This window comes from Callionymus lyra, chromosome 15 (assembly GCF_982586985.1).
Source record: "Callionymus lyra chromosome 15, fCalLyr1.hap1.1, whole genome shotgun sequence".
NCBI lineage: Eukaryota > Metazoa > Chordata > Actinopteri > Syngnathiformes > Callionymidae > Callionymus > Callionymus lyra.
The window spans coordinates 14,148,497-14,171,562 of record NC_141832.1 but is presented as its reverse complement, the minus strand read 5'-3'; the positions used below and the strand labels follow the sequence as shown (position 1 = coordinate 14,171,562).

Here is a 23,066-nt window from a genome sequence, read left to right as displayed (position 1 = left end):
TTGTATTACTCAGTGAAGGTCCATAGTTTTACTTAGTGAAGGTCCATAGTATTACTGAGCGAAGGTCCATAGTATTACTGAGCGAAGGTCCATAGTATTACTCAGTGAAGGTCCATAGTTTTACTCAGCGAAGGTCCATAGTATTACTCAGCAAACGTCCATAGTATTACTTAGTGACGGTCCATAGTATTACTTAGTGAAGGTCCATAGTATTACCGAGCGAAGGTCCATAGTATTACTGAGCGAAGGTCCATAGTTTTACTTAGTGAAGGTCCATAGTATTACTGAGCCAAGGTCCATAGTGTTACTTAGTGAAGGTCCATAGTATTACTTGGTGAAGGTCCATAGTATTACTTAGTGAAGGTCCATAGTATTACTGAGCCAAGGTCCATAGTGTTACTTAGTGAAGGTCCATAGTATTACTTGGTGAAGGTCCATAGTATTACTGAGCGAAGGTGCATAGTATTACTCAGTAAAGGTCCATAGTATTACTTAGTGAAGGTCCATAGTACTACTGAGCGAAGGTCCATAGTATTACTTAGCGAAGGTCCATAGTATTACTCAGCGAAGGTCCATAGTATTACTCAGCGAAGGTCCATAGTATTACTCAGCGAAGGTCCATAGTATTACTTAGCGAAGGTCCATAGTATTACTCAGCGAAGGTCCATAGTATTACTTAGCGAAGGTCCATAGTATTACTCTGTGAAGGTCCATAGTATTACTCCACATGGGTCCGTAGTATTACTTCACAAGGGTCCTAGTATTACTTAGCGAAGGCCCATGGTATTACTCTGCGCGGGTCAGCGAAGGTCCATAGTATTACTCAGCAAACGTCCATAGTATTACTTAGTGACGGTCCATAGTATTACTTAGTGAAGGTCCATGGTATTACTGAGCGAAGGTCCATCGTTTTACTTAGTGAAGGTCCATAGTATTACTGTGCGAAGGTCCATACTTTTACTTAGTGAAGGTCCATAGTATTACTGTGCGAAGGTCCATACTTTTACTTAGTGAAGGTCCATAGTATTACTGTGCGAAGGTCCATACTTTTACTTAGTGAAGGTCCATAGTATTACTGTGCGAAGGTCCATACTTTTACTTAGTGAAGGTCCATAGTATTACTGTGCGAAGGTCCATACTTTTACTTAGTGAAGGTCCATAGTATTACTGAGCGAAGGTCCATAGTGTTACTTAGTGTCGGTCCATAGTATTACTGTGCGAAGGTCCATACTTTTACTTAGTGAAGGTCCATAGTATTACTGTGCGAAGGTCCATACTTTTACTTAGTGAAGGTCCATAGTATTACTGTGCGAAGGTCCATACTTTTACTTAGTGAAGGTCCATAGTTGTACTTGGTGAAGGTCCATAGTATTACTGAGCGAAGGTCCATAGTATTACTCAGTTAAAGTCCATAGTGTTACTTAGTGAAGGTCCAATTTGAGTTGTTTGTTCCGACATAAATCCGTCTTTATCTCATGATTTATTTGCCTGTATTATAATAAATATGTTGAGAAAGAAGTCAGGTTAAAAGATAATGTTATTTAAATCAAACTTTTTTTTAAATTCGCTTTATATATATTTATTCATCATGTTTATTATATATGTTATATTTTTTAATATATACAAGCTAAATCCTATTTTTTTTTTATTGTATTCCAGATGAACAGTAGATAAATTGATCCCAAGGGTCTTTTTTAAATCTGTTCCATGGCACGACTGTGTGTTTCTCAAAGACGTTTGTTTCATATTTGTCGTGGGATTGAAACAATCGAATCAATCCTTCAGATCTGATGCGCTCCAACATGTGGTCGCTTCGATAGCTTCAATATATCAAAGACGGGTTTTAGTCAGAAAAATAAGCAGAATAAAGTGAGTAATCAAGCAGAAAAAGGGATTGTTTTGCATGCCAACAATCAAAATAGCGTGATGAAACAGAGTGCAAGGGGTCTGTAGATGTGGGCAGGGATGAGAGGGAATCGTGACTCGCTGCTCAAACCCACAGATTAACAAGATCAACACTTTTAAACGCGGCCCTGATCAACATTTATTGATGTTCTGACTCAGGCACGCGGTGAACTGAAGCCGAGTGAAGTCAGCTGTAGATAATAACAAATATTTGCTCTTGTTTATACGTGCGATTAAGGAGCCGACACGGCCGATCCTTATTATAGCCGCCCGTCACTTCCCAGGGAGTTTAACTTCAGCTCGGGCCTGAGATCGAAATGCGAGATTTACGGCGGGGAGATTAGACGGGCCGTGACCAGGAGCGACACCTGGCCTCCTCGCTCACTCGCCGCGGTGACAGGATCGCTCGTCGCGTACACCTTTATTTTAATCTCTCCAGCTAGCGTTTCTACGTCACATCTCCACCGCAGGACTTTGTTTACCGGAAGAAGAGTCGCACATCTGCGGAGCATGCAAACATCTGTCTCGTTTTATCTCAAGGCCAAGGAGGGGGGGGGGGATGTTGCACAAGACACCCCAAGAAAAATGTTCTTTGCTAGCGATTTGTTCACTGTTGGTTCACCAGGTCAAAGAAATCTCTTTATTTATAGATTATTTTTGTGTGTCCAGATGATCTTAATGTCTTACAGGAGGGGACTCGATCCGGTCAAGGGGGCACAAGGGGGGCAGAAAACCCAACTAAAAAATCCATGTATTTCCAATTTTGATGGAATTTAAACCATGTGTATGAAAGTTACTAGAATTGTAGATCATTGACTTACCGGTAAAGGGGGCAGTAAGAGGAGGCAGAAGACCCCCATGAAAATACCAAAAAATGTATTTATACATTTAAAAAAAAAAAGTGGAATATTCTTTAGCTTATTTTGGCAATTTGAAGATCCACAATTGAGTTTTTTTTTGTTTTTTTTTAATGTTGCACAAGTGACCCAAAAAAAATGTTCTTTGCTAGCGATTTGTTCACTGTTGGTTCACCAGGTCAAAGAAATCTCTTTATTTATAGATTATTTTTGTATGTCCAGCTGATCTTAATATCTGACAGGAGGGGACTCGATCCAGTCAAGGGAAAGGGGGCACAAGGGGGGCAGAAAACCCAACTAAAAAATCCAAATATTTCCATTTTTGATGGAATTTAAACCATGTGTATGATAGTTACTAACATTTTAGATCATTGTGTTACTGGTAAAGGGGGCATTAAGAGTGGGCAGAAGACCCCCATGAAAATACCAAAAATGTATTTATACATTTAAAAAAAAAAAAGAAGTGGGATATTCTTTAGCTTATTTTGGCAATTTGAAGACCCACAATTGAGGTTTTTTTTTTTTTTTTTAATGTTGCACAAGACACCCCAAAAGAAAAGGTTCTTTGCTAGCGATTTGTTCACTGTTGGTTCACCAGGTCAAAGAAATCTCTTTATTTATAGATTATTTTTGTGTGTCCAGATGATCTTAATATCTTACAGGAGGGGACTCGATCCGGTCAAGGGGGCACAAGGGGGGCAGAAAACCCAACTATAAAATCCAAATATTTCCAATTTTGATGGAATTTAAACCATGTGTATGAAAGTTACTAGAATTGTAGATCATTGAGTTACTGGTAAAGGGGGCAGTAAGAGGAGGCAGAAGACCCCCATGAAAATACCAAAAAATGTATTTATACATTTAAAAAAAAAAAAAGAAGTGGGATATTCTTTAGCTTATTTTGGCAATTTGAAGACCCACAATTGAGGTTTTTTTTGTTGTTTTTTAATGTTGCACAAGTGACCCAAAAAAAATGTTCTTTGCTAGCGATTTGTTCACTGTTGGTTCACCAGGTCAAAAAAATCTCTTTATTTATAGATTATTTTTGTGTGTCCAGATGATCTTAATATCTTACAGGAGGGGACTCGATCCAGTCAAGGGAAAAGGGGGCACAAGGGGGGCAGAAAACCCGACTAAAAAATCCAAATATTTCCAATTTTGATGTAATTTAAACCATGTGTATGATAGTTACTAGAATTTTAGATCATTGTGTTTCTGGTAAAGGGGGCAGTAAGAGGAGGCAGAAGACCCCCATGAAAATACCAAATAAAAAAGAAGTGGGATATTCTTTAGCTTAGTTTGGCAATTTGAAGACCCACAATTGAGTTTTTTTTCCGTCATTTGGTTTTTGGTTAAATACATGTTTCATGTAATTGGTTGTCATGTCAGTTTCTCTTTCTATTTTAGTAATATGTATTGTTTTCCCTTTTTTCTTTACATCCTTACTTAAGCAAAACTAACTATTATAACAATCATTTTTTTGGTTTTATGCAAAATAATTATTTTTATGTATACAATTCCTTCCTGATATCAAATGTGCCGATAATTTTTGGCCATTTTTGATTCACCGTCTCGCCGCCGCCGACTGATTCTCTCCTTCTTCCTCCAGGCTTTGCAGGAAAACGTGGAAAGACTTGAGAAGCAGCTGAGCCTCTCCGAGAACAAGCTCCTTAGCAAAGAGCTGGAAACCGAAGAGAAGGTAAAAAAAACGATCTCTTTCTCCTTCATTTCCGACTCTATGAATGCATTTGTTTAGGCATCCATTAGCATTTTTTGGTTGTTCTACGCTCTCTAGCTTCACACTCACAGTTCACCTGAGGCCTTCAATATCTTCCCACAGATTTGATGGAATATATCTCAAAGTTTCTTTCTCAAAAAGTTTATTTATATCTTTGTTTGAAGTTTCTTTGTGAGAGAAGATGCAAATGACTCGTTGTCGTGGCTGTAGAGCTCACGTGAGTCCACTATACCCGGCATATATATGGTCTCTACCAAATGAGTCGACGCCGAAAGTTGTTGGTAAACAAACGTTTCTTGTTTTTGTCTATTGACGCGAATTTTCCTCGTACATTTCCCAAATTCTTTGAAAATTTTGGCTTCAAGAGGCAGCGCCTGAGGCCAGGAATGCCACCTCTGCCTGTGTTGAGAGGAAAGTCTATGGACTCACACACACACACACACACACACACACACACACACACACACACACACACACACACACACACACCCCATCGCTTGCCCTGTAATCAGCCTCTCTCTTTGACCTTGACACACACTGAGAAGAAAGCACTAATGACTAGACTCTCTCAGGATCTTTGTATTTTCTGGTATGTTCACCAGAGACATTGGTTCTCTTAGGACTTTTCGGACCCTCCCACTGACCCCTGTACACACTTCACACACTCGTCACACATCTCTGCGTCTGCGGGATGTAACCATGACTAGGAGGTGCAGCGTTCATCCACATGATACATTATTTATAAAAAAAAATGCAATATTTTGATAGAATGAATCAATAATGAGCCAAAAAAAATCGTTTTTATTGTCATCAAAAATACAGAAATGGCTGGATATGGGTTTCAGATCAACTGCATACTTTGGATAATGTCAACGTTTAAGGAGAAATTGTCGTGTCTAAGAAGAGTTGATGTTACAGTTTCTCCATAGATCACTTTGGTTAATGGCTGAATCGACAACGTTGGCCTTTAAGATCGAACCAATCCATTGACCCTTTATTTTAGAGCAGACATTTCTTTAGACTTCTATAGAAACTGTCCATATGTGCAATGAAACTTCATTTCGAAGGAGGTCACATCAGCTGTTACTTCAAAATAAAAGCACCTGTATCTTTAACCAGTTTCGCCCCAAATTTAGGATTTTCTCAATTTGAGGAATTAACACAGTTTCAAACTTTACTACTCTGTGGTGGGATCTTATCATCATCAATTCAAATCTTTGTGTATTTTACATTCTTTGGTTGATGAATACAGTTTATAATGCTCACAGTAGGCCGCAGGAAATCTGATTAAAGGCCATTAATTGCCCCCGAGCCACACTTGCACATAATCTCACTGCATCATCACGTTTGGTTTGTCGCACTTGTTCAAAATCAGCCGTTACATTCCCACATTTCACCTGATCTGTCTTCTGCTTGCATCATCTATATTTGTCTTTTTCAATATTTTAGGTTAGATCTACCATCTGTAGTTCTTGGATAAACACTACGGTCAGTCTTCAGTGAACTACTCGACTTCAAAGTTTGACACATTCGTATCGAACTTTCGGTTCTTATTTGGCCTGACATGCTTCGGTAGACCCGAGTATTCAAACATGCTTTGTATTTCGGTGCCAAGTTTCAGTAACCCACGCGTGATCCAAACTTTAATTTTCATTTCAATTTCAATTTTCTGCAAGAAAATAGCTAGTAGTGGATTTTTTACCGAAGCTGAAAAATAAAACTCCAGATTCGTAGTATGTGAAAGGTCTTATTGTAAGAATGAATCTTATAGAATTGGGATTGAAAAGGTTTTTGTTCAGGAACCAGTATCGAAGTGAGGGTATAAAAACTTCAATCGATACCCAGCCCTTGGACACATGCGTTTAGTTATTCGTAATGTACAAGATCTTTAGTAAGTATGTCATCCATTATGTTCTATATGTTTTTCGTTGTCCAGAAAAAACGTACATTCCATCTCCGCACGAAGATTAGTCTTTTGTGCAAGACTTGCTTTTGTCTTGGGGTAATTCACACCACATGCCGCGTGTCTAACTGTGCCACATATGTTTCTCCGACGACCTCGACTGTACGAGGCGGTGTTGGATTCTGACTCCCCTCGTGCGAGTGGATCACAATCCGCTGGATATCGGCGGCGGCGTCGAGAGGAAAATCAAATTCTTCAGACGTGGAAATGCAGATGAGTTGAACTAGAGGTCTGAGCACTTGTTTTTCTGTGATGTTTTTGTGGAGGCATATTACATCAGCAGCTACCAATCTATCCTCTGGTTCCAACGGCTTCACCGAGATCTGAGGCATTTTTAAATATTCCTTTTAAATCCCCCCTTTTTTTTTTTTCTTCTCTTGCAGAGAGACATTTGTGAATTTAAATCTCTTCATAGTGAACTCAAGTTAACTTTTTTTTTTACCCTCCTGCTCCTCCCTCAGATGGCTTTTGTCACTTTTTATGCATCAAAAAAATGATCTCTGAGAGTCGAACCAATCCGTCCTACTCACATTTTGACTCACTTTATTAGCATTCCTCCAACCTTCACACAATCTGACAAACCTGCCTGGAAAATGCTGAAAGTGTTAAGGGCTTGTTCTTTTCGCTGGCAGCTGTCAAAAACTATGCTGCGTGACAGTAGCAAACACACAAGGAGCTCAAAAAAAACTATAATCTAAAGACTATATATAGATGTTAAGATGACAAGACGAGGGAACCGACGGCTGCTCGTCGCCATCTTCAAACCCATAGAATCACTCTTTATCATAAACAAAGCGTCCCTTTTAAAACCGAGATGACACTTAATTCTTTTTTTTTTTTTACTCAGATCAACAAAGTCATTACTGAAGCTTTTTGAAGAAAAAAAAAGTGGCAGAGCGTTTTCCCCTGCGCTTTTCCTTCTCTCATCTGGAGTCCATCATTGACTAAAAGACTCATGGAAGAAGGTTTGATCAGTAGTTCTTTTCAAACAAACAAAAAAAAGAAAAAGAAAAGCGCACCAAACATCTGTTTTAATGGTGACGAGGCTTTAATGTGGAGGCAGTCACACTCCGCCTGCCACCTGCCAGAGAAAGAAACATGTCTTTGGTGCGAGAAAGATGTTGAAAAAAATGTGGAAAAATAAGGATGAGAGCAAGAGGGACTCCGAGATTCAAAGCGACAGAAGCGATGTCGCGCGGGGAATGAGTGACATGTTTTGAGCGTTTAAGTGTGTTCTTAGGGTTTTTTAAAAAATTTTGCCGTCGTTGGGAGCAATTCCAGCTTATTTTCTTACGGATTTGAATCGAGAACATCGTCCACGAGCCGCCGCTTCCTCCCACACACACACACACACACACACACACACATAGCCGGAATAGTTTGACGTACTGTGGAAATATAGAAATGGTAATTTCTTTGTGTTGCTCGTTGCTGCGGCATCTCCAGGAAAACAAACATCCCAGCATATAGAGATATAAGGAACGTATAGTAGCCGAGTCCTCGATTTCCCGTCGGCATGTTTTTAAAGTCTATTTCGTAGATTGCCGCGCTATTAAACCAAAGGTCACGACAAGCATACTTACAAGGTCGTGAAGTCACGGGGTCGAGAACATTAGCGATGAACATGAGCGACTACTTATGTAAGATGGTCGGCTTCCTAAGCCTTATCTGGATCTTTGACGATTCATCTATTTATCATGTGTATAGTGGACTTAAGTGAACCAACCATCATTTGCACAGGCTTTTCTGACCTTTTATTAATGATGGGGATTAGTGTGACCCATTTCCAGTAGGGATAGGACGTCGCCCGGAGTGTAGCTTGTACTTCTATGATGTGGTACTTGTTTGTTATGTCAGACCCGAGACGTCCAAATTTCACTGGTAGGCTGTGAAATAGCTGTTGTGAGGATGAGGCAGGAGTCGAAAGCTCATCCTCAAGTGGGAAGTGAACAGAATTTGGTCCAAAAACATTTAAATTGTACTTATTTTCCACTCACCCTCATGTGGACTAAGGGTTGGGATTGTTTTTCTGAGTAATCCATATCTTTTTTTAATTAAAGGCAGAAATGTCTGTTTATTGACGGTCGCGAAAGCGGATTTTCTTTTTTTCTTCGTCAGAAAAGACTCATTTAAAAACATCCAAATCCCTCCATACTGCTCTTCTGGAACGTCCATCTTGTATTTAAGTCTCGAAATGAGAATTGTAAATATTGCCAGAGCTTCAAGTCTACTGTCGAGGAGAAGCGAGTTGAGATGTCGATAGTATGTAGCCAGAATGTATTCCTGGTGTAGAACCATTTTTTTTTTTTTAAATGAACCCAAGAGAAAATGTGTTAAAGTTGCTTGTTTGATGTTGTCAATGAGATGTTGCTAGCAAGCTACTTAAAGTGATGGTTCACCCAGAATTTCTAATTTCACTCATTTTCTACTCAACCTCAAGTCGACTGAGAGTTGGGATTATTTTCAGAGTAATCCGAGTTATAGGGAAAAAAAAAGTAGATTCATATATGTTTAGTGTGTTTCCTGTCTGTGTAGCATGTTAGCCTTTTAGCTTCTGCTACAAACAAGCTTAAAATATAGACGTTTTTAACTATTTAAACTACTGATTTTTAAGACGGGCGTTACAGGCAAGCAGTATGTAGGTATTTGGATGATTTTTGGTGTCTTTTGGACAAATCAAATTGAGCATTTTGGGTGAACTTTCACATTTTGAAGAATGTTGCGGTTTTGGTCACGTAGTTTTAATTATTGTGGAGATAACCAGACAAATTGCAGATGATTCAATTGTCAATTCATGGCCAAGAAGATAAGATGTTCCTTTATTAGCCCCACAAAAGATATTCCACTTACAACGGAAAAAGCAGGAACACAATGGAAAGAAATAAGACAAACTAATGAATAAAAAAGTATGAAAACATATTGTTGGTAATTCTAAATGTGTTTGAAACTCAAAACAAATGTTCTTTTTAATTGCTGTTCTTTTTTTTACAGAGGACCTCTGTACGCTGTTGGATCTCCAACCCGATATTATTGGTCCAACGCGTAAATTAAAATTTGGCAAAGTTGTGGCGGCTAATCTTCCGCACGCTGTGCCGGGACAAAGTGAGCCGCTTCATGTCGGGATCATTTATACAGCGGGTTCCTTTGAACTGCTTCCCAATCCCTCTCATTGTGCCCAAGAAGATTAATTAGCCAAAGCCAGAACAATCAGTTAAATCCACAACAGGAAAATTATTTCAGGAAAACCAATTTTTCTTTCCCCCCCCCCCTCTCTTCCCTTTTCTCTTGTGCTCCGTCTATTTGAAACACCGGCTCGATGAACGCTCGTCACGATCTGAAATGGCTGTTGCTTGTTATAAATGTTGGGAGATGTATTGGGTGCACCTCAAGGCACCAGGCTTGGGGTGCTTTAAGTGCCCATGAAAAGGGGTCACTTTCTGTGTGGGGTTCTCTAAGCTCGAGGTCGTCTTATGTTCATTGAAGTTATTTCAAAATGGTTCATCCTATTTCCAAGTGTTAAGTCAACCGGTGCCATGTCAGGTTTTTAATTGTGCATTCTGAGATAAGCACTTTAACTTAAGGTGGTGCTGGATTTTTTTCTGAAAATCCGCCAAGATTCTGATCCATTAATAACATTTCTAATTGAAGATTTTCTTAAAAAACTAATTTGCTCTTTGTATTTTTGTAAATTTATTTTTTGTTGTGTTAGTTCTCTTCTGCTTATGTTGTCGTTTTTGTGACTAATGTTGTTTTTTTATGTGTTATTTCTTGCTTTACATGGACCTGATGTATTAATATATTTTGATTTTCTGGATAGTTGCAATATTCAGCTAAACAATTTCCCGAAAGAGACCTCCTGAGGTATCAATAAAGTTTGACCTTACCTTACTTTAAATCAATTTTTTAAGCCATTTTTTTGATGCATATCGATCTTTTGTTTTGACACAATGAATAATGGCTTTCCTCAGCAATTTGAAGTGAATTCCCCTAGAATTTAAAACACATTTAGAAGGAACTACAAATACAAGACACACATCATAAATCAATCAATCTCTCGTGATATTTGAGATACTAATTGGGTATTTAAACGTTTCAAAAATGACACGTCAAATGACCACAAAGAAAACGATACATTTAGAAGAAATGATGAAATATTTACTAGGCATCATGTCGGAGAAAATTGTGATTTAAGTGACATTTTAAAAGTGAATTCTAAATCACAGCATGGTAAATATAAAAAGCCGTGTCGTCCACTACAATATATGAACGTGTGTCCATGCGTGTTTGTGGGTAAAAGTACGGGGGCTGTGCCAACCCAGCCCTCTTAACTTCTATAATCAGACCTGGGTTAAGTGCAGTGTAATTTACATCCAGACAGGTTTTTCCTCACAATCGTTGCCGTTGAGCTGCTGGTGTATCTGACGCCCCTCTCTTACCAAACCCGCTCTCGTCCGGCCCTCGAAATTCCTCGTGTCGTCCCTGGCTGTAGTCGCCAGCTGCCAGTAGGGGGTGTATTGCAGTGCGAGTCATGCCAGGGCCCCCTGTGGTGATGAGAAGGAGCTGTGAAAAGAGAGGGAATACTCTGAGCCATAAATAAAGAGGGGGATACCCTTTTGTGTGTGTGTTGTAGTACAGTGTCTCTCCCACACACTTGTTCCTCCTGTTGTGTTGCCACTAACTCAAATGAAGGTTTTTTTTAAAGGTGGTAACATTTTTGGAATTTGTTTTGCGTCCCTCAGGTGACTCTGGTTCGTCTGGAGTACGCCGAGAAGATGGAAGCTTTAATCCCAGCAGAGATCCAAAATGAGCTGGAGAACACAATCGTCGCCCTCAAATCCCAGGTGAGATAGTAATGCACGGAGAAAATAAACAAGTCTGCCTCTTTAGGAACTACAAATCCCAAACATGCGGTTGGCCCTCGAGAAACAAAAGTGATCATCGAAACACCGATATGTAAAAATAATTGATATTGAAAACTGTACTCGCTGACAGGAGCTTTATGCCTAAGAATCCTTCTTTCTGATGCGACTTGTTAGGACGAAGAAAATGGAAAATGGATCCGATTATGGCAAACATCTCCAGGGCTGGAACGTTTTCTGTTTCTGATTGACTTGCGATGTTCACAATCACGAAAAGAGTACCCAGATTCTTGGATCAATCTTCAAGTGTATCGGGCTTTTTATTGTCTCTTTGAGGACCCAGAGGATTTACCCCTGTCTGAAGAACCCAAAAGAAGGTTAAACAGGAGTGTGTATTACCTGAGTTTGAGAATCCAGGTGGTGGATTAGGACTAAGCGCCAAAGTTTTCATTAACATTTATTTTCCATGGAGGTTCTAGACACATTGCGGTTCAGTTCATTTAGTAAGAAACTATTTGTTCATTGGATCGTAGGGATCAGATGAGGTGGCACGGGCATCTTGTTTGGACGCCCCCAGACGCCTCACTGGTGAGATGTTGGGGGCATATCTTACCAAAGTAAGACCGTGGAGAAGACCTAGGGAACGCTGAAGAGACTATACCACTCGAGCTGGAAAGAGGAAAGGCTGGGGCGACCGTGCTGAACCTGGATCAGCAGAAGAAGACGAATAGATGCAAAAAAAACGTTTCTGTCTTGAATGGTTCCGTAAAGCCAGCTGTTCGTCATCTTCAAGATGGACAAGAAAGATCCCGTGAAGGAAACAGTCGGTGACACTATCGAAAGAAGAAGGGATTTGAAAAGCAGAAGGTTTTCCGTCTCAGAGCGACAGACACAGAGTCTCTTGTCATCTTCCAATCCTCTCTCCTCATCAGATCACCCAAGCATCCTGACCACAGTCTGGAAGCCTCGGACTCTCTCTGAACCAGCTCTCAGAATTTCCCTGGTTCCTACTGGCACCGACGTGCGATATAAAAATGGTTCTTGGGTTACAATGACAGGACCTTGAACTACAATTTTAGGGTGATTGGTTTCATAATAACCACTCTTAATGTTCGAATAGACCAAACAATCTAATGTGATCATAAAGAGCCGATAGATGTAATTCATGACCAGAACCTTCCCTCCTCTCATTAAAGCTCCATTCGGTTTTACACATTAAAGGTCATTGTTCTTACACGGGCGAGAAGAACGTGGAAAGGTTGTCGGTGCCAGGAGAAATGGTGGGTCTTTCCTGAGGTCTCCCCACAGAATGCAGCCTCGACTCCGGCACCAAACACCCCGAACAATGCGGATTCTTTTGGGGCCGTGATTATTCAGTCGGACTCGGTGTAAATGTAGCTGTGGTTTATTTTAACTTTAGTCAAAGACACTTCATAAATAAACTTGCGCTTTGAAGCCAAACAAAAGAACAGTGCTGGCTCTTTTTTTTTTTTTTTTTAGTGCTCCCCTCTCGGCAAACATGCCTTATAATCTTTTCTCTGTCCCCATGTGCCTTCACCTCTCTGCCCTGATCTCATGACCCTCCTCCCCTGCTGTCTTGACCCCCAGACTCAACAATCGAGGGCTTTCATCCACTTCTCGAGACAACCCTCCACCTTCAAGCCGTCGCCATACCTTCCCCGCCTTCCTATAAGCTTTGATTTAAAACGTTCCAAACATGTTGGTGTTGCAGGTCGACCTGCTCCAGCGGAGGAACTCGGTGCTGCAGGAGGACCTTGACGCTTGTCGTGGTACGTGAGTGGAAGTTATACCATTTTACATTATCGTTCAGAATACAGTTGGATTTGCAAGTATATTGTTTGTTTTTACTTAAGAAAATAAAGGTCACAGGTTTTTAAGGTAAAAAACTAACTGCATATAAGCAGATTTTTGATAAAGAAGTGTCCAGAGAGGGTAAAAAAAAGGAACAAAAATTGATACAATGTACATGTTTCGACTCAAATTAAGGTGAAAGTGGTGGACATTTCGAAGCTTCCATCTTGAACCGTTCTTTGGCCTGTTTTGACGATTGATGTCGGGTGGAGAGTGATGCTCTACTTGTCCGTTCAGAATTCCCCGTCGGCGTTCGATTTGGTTCAGATCAGTCGACATACTTGGCCATCGAAGTGCTTTTCACCCAGTTAGCCGCAGTTAGCATCTTCTCTTTCAACGTAGAAGATGCCTCTGAATTCATCTGTGAAATGCAAGACGATTGTACCGCTATGGTTCTCTTCTGCCATCGCCGTTTAGTTTAAAGGCCGACGGTCCCGAAAAAACATCTCCAGTCGTCTCATAACTCCTGAGGTCCCAGTAGTCTTTGCCAGCAATGGCCCCCCGACATTATTACATTAGCGTGTTTCTCAATAGGTTTATCGCGATATTGTCAAATGTTTACACTAAGGACTTTATGGAAGGCCGACAGATGATCCGTCTTTATTCACATTGACGTTTTTCCAAAACCATTACAAGTCTTTCTACACGCAGGTGACCCACAATAAGAGGCTCCGTCCGGGAAAAAACGCTCCCGAACACCAAGAAGTTCTGCGTGTTGTTCAATTGTTCATTGTCGTATTTATTCCCCTCGCCCTGGTTCCGTTCTTGCCTCAAAAAACTGTTCACATGTTCAAAGCACTTCATTTAATAAAATGTTCATCCGTTCATTTCATTGTTTCATGTATCGCCGGACCATCGAATGTGATCAATGTTGCGTGCGTCACTGCCCTCGCTCGACCGCAAACACACGTGTAACCAGGATTAGCTCCGCAATTTAACACTGGATTGAGTGACCTTGGATTCCCGTCGCTCCGGCTTCTTTGGCTCGCGGCCTTTCGCTTCCTAACCCGGGCTGAACTCTTCAGAGTAGCTTAGGTTTTGTGGTGAAACTCAGATAAAGAGGCGCTCGGAGAGTCCATTGTTTGAAACTCAGGCCAAGCGCTACAGTCCTTGAGTCCAAGTGATTCCTCGTCTGCCGCCCGTGGCTTCGCTCAACCCCACACCGGATGATTAGTCCAAGAAAACAGCCGCAAAAACTCAACAAAGTTAAGAAATTAGGAGCGCCGACGGTCCTCTTAATGATACCCCTCTTGTCAGTGATTGCCGTATCTGGTGGCTCAGGAATGCATAACCTTGAATACTTGTCGTTTTTTTTTTTTAAAGACTCCAGGAGCTGAGAAAACAGCTTGCGATAATAGTCTGCTTCAAGGCCGGCTCTCATGTTGCCGTTGTCCGTGACCCGCTCTTGTGTCTCAGCGTTAGTTTGCAGACGAGACATGAAGAACAACTGAGAATCGAATCCTTTAGCAACGAATCTGTGAGACGCTTAATGATCCAGAGGAAGGGAAAAACACATCATTGGTACCGTAATACCTTGTATAGTGTAGCAGCGGGCTTTCTGCTTTAAAACATTCCACCGAAAACAACGTATAGAAAAAAGGAAGAGGTTCATGCAACAACTGTTGGACTATGGGAGGGAACGATCGACATTGACGCATTTCTAGCAATACTTTCAGGCGACATCGGTAGTATCAAAAGCTCAAGTAAAAACCTACAGCAACATTAGCCGATAAAGGACTGGATTTTCTTATGTCGTATATTGTATACAGAATCGCAAGATCTTTTTTTATACTTACTACTTACTGGGAGAGATAACTATGCTTACCGGATCCCCCGTTTTGACTTTCCACTGACGTAAGACCCCCCCGCAGGTTGACCCACCTCTTCAGAAGCGCCTGACGTCAGGAAGTCATTTCGTCCCCTTGTACCCTAAGGTATACTCGGGTGTGAGTGGTACAAGTGAGGATACTGAGGTATCCTTGCACCGACAGTACCTTTTTTAAAGATTCCATCAACAGACACCAGGAGTATCTACGCCTCTCCGATCGACCCTCTTCTCGCCCGAGTCATTTCATACTCGCCTTACGAGCTGATGATGAATAAGAGAAACGCTTCCAAACGTCTGAATACAGAGGATTATTTGTCTCCTTTTAGAAGTTGGCAGCCGTCTGGAGCCTAATCTCGTAACTGTTTTACGCTTTATGTCCCGGAGCCACTCGTGTACTTTTAAACCCATATTTATGTGAACCTTGAAAAATAAATGTTTGCTCCTCTGAGTTGACAGTTTTGCTCTGCGGTTGTCAGCCGTAACAATATGACCACCTGCTTTTTTTTTAAAGCGACAACATTGAGGTCATGCTACAGTGAAGCCCGTTAATGGTTTTAAAAACATGGCGGCGATAATAAGAACAGCCACAACAGCAACCTTTTAATCAGGGCTATTGCTCGGACGCGATTCCTCCACTAATTGATCGTCTGCCAACGGAATAATCTCCGTAATTGTGTTCCTGTAAACACCGAGTGTCATTTCCTCGGAGTGGACGCGAGGCCATTAGGGATCAAAGCTCTTCCAGTATCTCCACATCACACGGCGCACTGTTGTGTTACGATGTTGTAATTGTAGCGAGAGGATCACTCGACGTGTCGCTCCATTCAAACGTTTGTTTTCCGGTTTAAAGAAAGAACTTTGATCGTTTAAGAGCTAGTAAACAGGAAAAGACGGGATATTTTTGCCCTTCGTTTACTTTGTGTTGATAGTTCAGTGGCACTTTTTAGTGGTTGGAATTGTGTTGAGCGCAGTTGGCTAAGTGGAACAGCAGGTGGCAGTCGCGTTCCCGAACTTCCTTGCACAACACAAAGAACAAGAATGCGAGCTTGCGTCTGCAGAGAGCGATATAAACCAAATAAATGAACCATCTTTTGCTTACGATATACGTGTGAATGAAACGTGAACATCAGGATCATTTTCTGGTCAACAATGTGAAATAAGTACAGACACATATATAAAGATATTTAATATGAATTCATAGAAATATGTTTACTATATAGACACCATGAACATCTAAAAGTCAGAATAGTTCTTAAAATATGAAAAGTTAATATCGGGGAACAAAATGTAAAAAAATAATCGCGGAATCGGTTACATTTTCAGTTTCAATTATGAGTTGTTCCATCTGGATCCAAGTCTTTTGAAGGATTCATCGCTCTCTACGGTGGACAAAGCTGCAGAATAATGTGTCGCTCCTTCTGTGTATGTTGTGTAATTGAGGTCTCGGCTCGTAGCTCAGAAATCGCAAAATAAAAGCAATACGGGTGTAAAGTTGCTTCTTGGCGGAGGGCTGCACTCTGTGAACGCTTTTAATGTCTTACTTTACACATTTTAATCCATTTTTATACAAAAAGACTTGTCGAAACAAAGTGGTCACTATAGGCCCCTAAATTCACCTAAATCATCCCAACAAAATGTTTAGCTAACATCGATAGCTAGGAGGTTAGCACAGTCCCAAAATTCCCTTTGATGAGGTCCCGGAGCTCAAATCTCTGATTGACAAAGCAATTGTCCGCGAGTGATTCCGCAACATGCACCGTGAGTCCGTGTTGCTTTTTATAGAAGTGTAGACTGAGTCAGACCCTGGGAGGCCCTCTCTTCTTTCTTTCTTTTTTTTTTTTTTTTGGCAGCACGTTCTCCGCTAACATAAACACAAGTGTTTGTTTCCGCCGCCTCACACGTGAACCATCAACTCTTTCCTCTATTTATTCTGTCCTCCGTCATCTCTCCCTCTTTTCTTGTCATCTCTCTGCCGGTGTGGCATTCGGGGTCTGTCCTGTCACTCAAACTTGACACGAGCTGTGGGCAGGAAGTCGAGGGTTTGACTGACGGTGGCGAGCACCGGGGACGCTCAGTCGAGAAACGCTTTGAGACGAAAAAAAAAAAAGGTTCAGTTTTCGGAGACACGATTATTTTCTTCGCCAGCTTTAATGATGAAGCTGCTGCGGCGCCGTGATGAATAATTCAATGGCCCGCTTCCATCCTGCGCTCTGATTGGTCCTCGGCGTTACACACATATAGCTCCAGTGAGCGGTGACGTTACTTCACTGGTTACTAAATGAAATAGCTTCGCTGACTAGCTCTGATTTAACTCCTTCCTGGAGTCCATTTGGCTTCTGGACTATGTGTCCTGGGGGCCAAATTCAGCTGTGTCCTTGTATTTATGCGGCCCCCGATGAGGTCCGAATAAAACATGTTTCTGACCCTTTTATTCTGTATTTATTGTTGTATTTACTCCTAATACTACTTTCTTAAGATCTTTGCTCATGACTTTTTCCCTCCTATACTAGATATTTAGATTATATTTAGAAAAATAGTTTATTTTTTGGTGAAAGGAAATTTGCATATAAAGATTTTTTCTATGTTGAACTTGTTTGTTTTCTTTCTTTACTTGCTTTGTTTTTGCATCCTATTTTATATATATTTATATTTTTTATCGTTTATAATGTGGCCCCTGACAGAAATGTACGTTTCCATTTCTCTACGTCATATGAAAAGCTAATATATATCAAATATCAAGAGAAAACAGTTCAAATAAAGATATGAGAGAAAAAAAGAAACCTCACTCATATGAGCAGTTTTGTACACCAAAGAGAGCGACAAATCCCTCAAAAGAATCATGGATCCGGATGGAAAAAACAATACTTTTAATCTACATTTTCTTGAAAATATAACTGATTTCGTTCGTTTGTAAGTTGAGTTTCTTGACGGACAGAAATGGCAAAAAAAAACCTCCTTGGCAGATGTAATAAAAGAGAAAATAACGATTCAAATATGATATGATTGATACACTTTTAGTCTTTTGTCGTTGCTGAAATATAAGTAAGTCACAGCGATTTAGGGAAAAAAGATACATATACAGTTAATATTTTAAACGAAAAGCAACAAAATCAAAATAATTCAATAATAATGATATAAATATTAAAAAAATAATATGAAATAAAAACAAATGAAATCAATAAATTGCAATTAAAACATTTAAATAATAAACTAAACATTTTTAGTGTAAGATTATAAGAAATTGAGTAAATAAAATACTTAATTACTATAAATATTAATAAGTTAAAAAATATAGTAATAGTAGCAATATAGTATAAACAAAATAAATAAATAACATTTTAAATATTGCGTATTATAATTAATGTATATAAAAGTATAAATATAAATAAGTAAGTTAAAAAATACTGCACAATATGTTATAAATAGAATAAATACATAATATTTAAATAGTGCGTAGCTCAAGTCATATTTCATTTAAATATTCAAATAAATATTGAAATACTAAAAATATTTTAAAGCACTTAGTAAATAACAAAACGTATGGAGAATAAGAACGAGACAAAATAAAGATGGTGATCAACACACAACAGTCGAGTTAGCATGCGCGAGCTAGCCCCGAGCTAACGGCGGTTATCTAACCAGCAACACAGAGGCTGTTTGTAAAGATCAGAGGTGGACAGTCGCGTCTCCTCAGGGGCCACATTATCAACTGTGACTGTTGCGAGGGGCCGACAGGAACAACACGCCTGTACGATCCTCCGAGAAGTGCGGGGGGGGGGGGGGGGGGTTTGGGGGTCAAGTGGTGGAACGAGGAAGTCTGAGGGGTTCGGACTGACCGTCAACACGCTCGCCGAGAGTCTGCGGCGCGAGATGAAAGTCATTACTGTCAGCGAGGAGTGAGCGTCATGGCATAAACGGGATTAGACGCCGCATCCGACATTGTTTCTGTACATTTGAAGACTTAAAAGTCAAGCGCAAAATGGGATTAAAAAGGAGGGGGAAAAAAAAAAAAAGCCAACAAATCTCTTTATTTCCTGCCTGTCTTCCATCCAGTGTTTTCACCTGTCTCACCCCCGCACTTCAAAGCTCGTCTTAACTCCGCCATGTTGCTCCTGTTTGTGTTGACCATGGATTGTGGCGCTAAGTCTATTTTATATCTTTTTTTAAAAGCTTTTTTAGCATTTGAAATATCATTTGATGGCAATAACAAACTGGGACAGCAGGTGGCGATGGTGTGTTCAAAAAGAATGAATCCATGAATCCTTCAAAAGATGTGTGGATCCAGATGGTTATACAATAGTATCCATATATATCCATACAGTTTGGTGTCTTTTATAGCTGTCTATGAGGAGAGCAATGTATCCTTAAAGAAAATGTGTGGATCCAGATGGCAACATAATTTTCATTATGTCTCGTTTTCCTAATATTTCCTGACAATTTTATCTAAATCTCTTTGTCCTCTTTTTGATGTTTTTTTACTCACAGACGTTTAAACATATTCCTGGATTTTTACAGTTCAACGTAATTTGAAGGTTTTCTTACCTTAAATTAAGTCGTGTTCCTATAAAGCTAGTCCCCTATTTTTATTTTTATTTTTTCCCTCTACTTCCTCTTTTTTGTTTAAATATTATCTCCTGAAAATAATTGTATAAATATAATTTCATAACCATCTTCATCAAAGAAAGTCATTAATCCTTCTGAAAACGTTTGGATCCGGATGGCTATGTAGGATAAAAAAACTTTTTTAATTGTGTATTCTTTGCCAATATTTTTTTTGTTATTTTGCTAATACACATTCAGACATAGTCTTTGTGTTTTTCCTGCTCAACTAAATTTGATGTTTTCTTTCTCGAATCTGAAATGTCTTTTATTTTATTCACATTATCTTCTAAAATATATCTGATCTATGTAGTTTCTTAACTCTCTCCACTTAATAGATCGACTAATCCTTTAAAAAATGTGTGGATCCAGGTGCACAACAACAATACTTAATGATGTATTCTTTTTACCGTCATTTTTATCAAAGTACTTTTTTTGTTATTTTACCAGCGGACATTTAGACAAATTCCTGGTGTATTTTCTGTTTTTCCTATTCAACTAAACTCTATTTTTTGCTAAGTCTTAAACTCCCATTTGAATTTCTCGCTCCACGTCCTCTTTTCTTTTTTTTAATATTAAATGTTTTTATGTTACTTTATGTTCAATCTGTTATAAATAGCATATTTTTCCTAAATGTTTAATTATATTTACTTAAATCTTTTTGAGGGGCAATAAATATCCCAAAAAATGACAAAAGCAAAGGACGGCTCAAAATATAAACTCTATAGTCACATTTAGGTACTAATTATACAAAATATAAATAAATACAAAATAAAAGTGTTGGTTTCTCCATAATCTTTGACCTTATGATGGCCACATAAATACCGCACTTTTATTAGGTCCCATTTCTAATGAAAAAGGTCAATTAAATCTTAACAAACACATTTGTTTTTGTTTTTTTAAGTGTAATTGATCATCACTGGAGGATTTAAATGAAGTAACTTTTATTCAACAAATATACCCAATTGGTTAATCGTTGAATTTAACATTTCAAATGTCCAATAATGAGTTTGTTTCAACCCCTGTGGCTGGTTTTCTTACTTCAAATGAAGTCGCGTCTCATTTAACCCTTGAGTTGAATCCACTTCCTGGTCCCTCACACATGTTGGGATTTGACCCCCTTGACCTCCGGAGCTCCACTCATCAGCTCCTCTCGCCCTTCACAGGCCATTGTCCCCCTGTTGTCACCTACTTTGAAGGGGGCGTGGAGGGGGGGGTAGCTTCCACTTCCTCTCTGGACAGGAGGGCCGAGTCGCCCCCGGAGTGTGTGCACCCCAAACAAAGTCACCTCCTTCGACTCCTCTCTTTATCTGTCGCTCGCTCCGTCTGTCTGAGACGGACTTCCTGCTTGTGGCTCTTGGTTTCATTTTCCTATTGTCACCCCCCCAACCCACCCCCCTAAAAAAAAAGTCTTGTCTCTGGCTGGAGATAAAGGGATGAGGACTTCAAAGCAGTTTAACCCCGAGCCGACGCACAATAGTGTAATTGAGAGCAGTTAGTGATCACACACACACACACCAGTGTTTACCATCACAGGGAAAAAAAAACACAACCTCAGGTCGTCGCACAGATTTGTTTCCTGATCCAAATAAGTCTCGTGATTTATGAAGGTTTCTATTTATAGTCTGCTTTGTAGTGAGGGTGACCCCCCCCCTCCTCCATACCATAACCACTCATCCTCCTGAGCCGCTTCCAACACCCTTTTTATAGAACCAAGGACACCCCCCCGACCAGGTTCTAACCTCAGGTCCCAGCAGAAGACGACCCCCCTAGGGTTTAGGCAGGGGGGCCGACAAGGCTGGACAGGAGAGTCCAACTGGCTCCTTCGGACCGAGGGGGACGTCGCCATGGTGATGGTTTTCCTCCCTGGTGTGTCCAGTCAGAGGTCGACCCACTTTGAGGTTTTTTTTTTTACAATCTGGTCTTTTAACTTCTGAAGACGATTCTTTAGGTTGAGAAAAACTTTATTTACATCTTTATTTTGTGCATACGACATCTTTAAGATCTTCTTGATGTACTTTTATTTTTAGGGTGACACTCGTTTTTCAGTGATTAGCTGAATTAGATGGAAGGATATAAAGTTTATCAGAATATTGACGGGTTGAATTTATCTTTTCCAATTGAAATGCTGTTGTTTTTAAGCATCGAATCAATCAATAATCAATAATTTCATTAAAAGATTTATTGATTTTTACACATAGTGTTTCATGTTATAATTCCAAAAATTTCAAAATAAACCTTTGAAATTACTTTTTTTTTTTATTTGTAGCCTTTTAAATTCAATATAAAAATGTTGGTATAATAGCAACAGCAGACAAAACCAAGCGATCACTGAGCGTCTTGATCGAACTTTCAACCAATCAAATGTCTCGCAGGCGATCACATGGCGCGTCATGTCATCGAGTTGGATTCTTAATCCACGTTTTTTTTATATTGAATTTAAAAAGGCTACAAATTCAAAATACATATTGGAATTTATAGATTCAAGCTTTTAATTATTGGACTAAGAATAACAAACTCTATCTGTAAAACAATTGTATTCAAATTTTCGGTTATTAAAGACTGAAAACAAAGTCAACTTTTTCAAAATACTGAATTATTTATTTAAATGAAAAGAAATTCAACTTGTGAATAAAGACATTTTTTGAATTCAATTGTTTAAAGAAAGTTAAAGTTTCAACATTTTAAATGTTAAATTCAACCGTTCACTATTGACACGGCTATACGACTACAAAGGGCCCTTATGTGGCCCCCGAGGCTCGCTTGTCCATGTCTACAGTAGTCAAGTCCAAACTCTCCCCAAAACAGCATAAAAGTCATATTGAATTGAGTGACTTGAGACCTTGGCTCCTGTACGGGTTTGGAGTTCTTGGAGCTATAGCAAAGAAAAGACGTGAATTATGAATCAACACGAGCAGCTATTCTGAGATAAAAAGTGTGTTTTATCGACTGTACCTGAAGCTTCGGCGCGAGAGGAACTTTCTGAGCGAGCGTCAGAAACGCAGATAAAAGTATTCGCTGTACTTTGGAGCGTCCGTCCGCGGAGACGTTCAAGCGAGCGCCGCTACAAAGTGTCGCCTTTGGTGGCTTCGCTCAAACGCTCCGACGCCGTCCAGAAGCCTCGTCGCCTCTGAAGCCACCGTGCTCAGAGGAACACAAAGGAACCCGTCGTCGTCCGATTCCTGTTCGTGTTTGCTGGACGTCCGTTGTCCGTTTCAAGGTTGATCAGAGACCAGATCATCTACTGATGACAACCGAGCAAATATGCTTTTTACTACAGAGCTGTACGGAGGTGAATCAGTGGCATCAGAACATTGAATATTTGACCTAGAAAATCTGAAACTTTTTTATTTCAATGTCATTGTTTTTTAACCCTTGTGTTGTCTGTCAGTCAAGGTAGGTAGAACTTTACTGATTATTATTTTTTTTCCAATTATCCACAGCA

The 23,066-nt window shown here is 39.8% G+C and overlaps 1 protein-coding gene across 1 annotated transcript in view; it reads left to right on the top strand.

Annotated features, from left to right (window-relative positions):
* The window catches only part of cep112 (centrosomal protein 112), a 96,055-nt gene that overhangs the window by 69,205 nt on the left and 3,784 nt on the right, over window positions 1-23,066 (top strand). Inside the window, exons 15-17 of the mRNA XM_087808368.1 lie at window positions 4,372-4,461; window positions 11,203-11,304; window positions 13,055-13,112. Of these exons, the coding sequence (XP_087664494.1) occupies window positions 4,372-4,461; window positions 11,203-11,304; window positions 13,055-13,112 (250 nt within the window). The remainder of the gene's footprint in view (window positions 1-4,371; window positions 4,462-11,202; window positions 11,305-13,054; window positions 13,113-23,066) is intronic.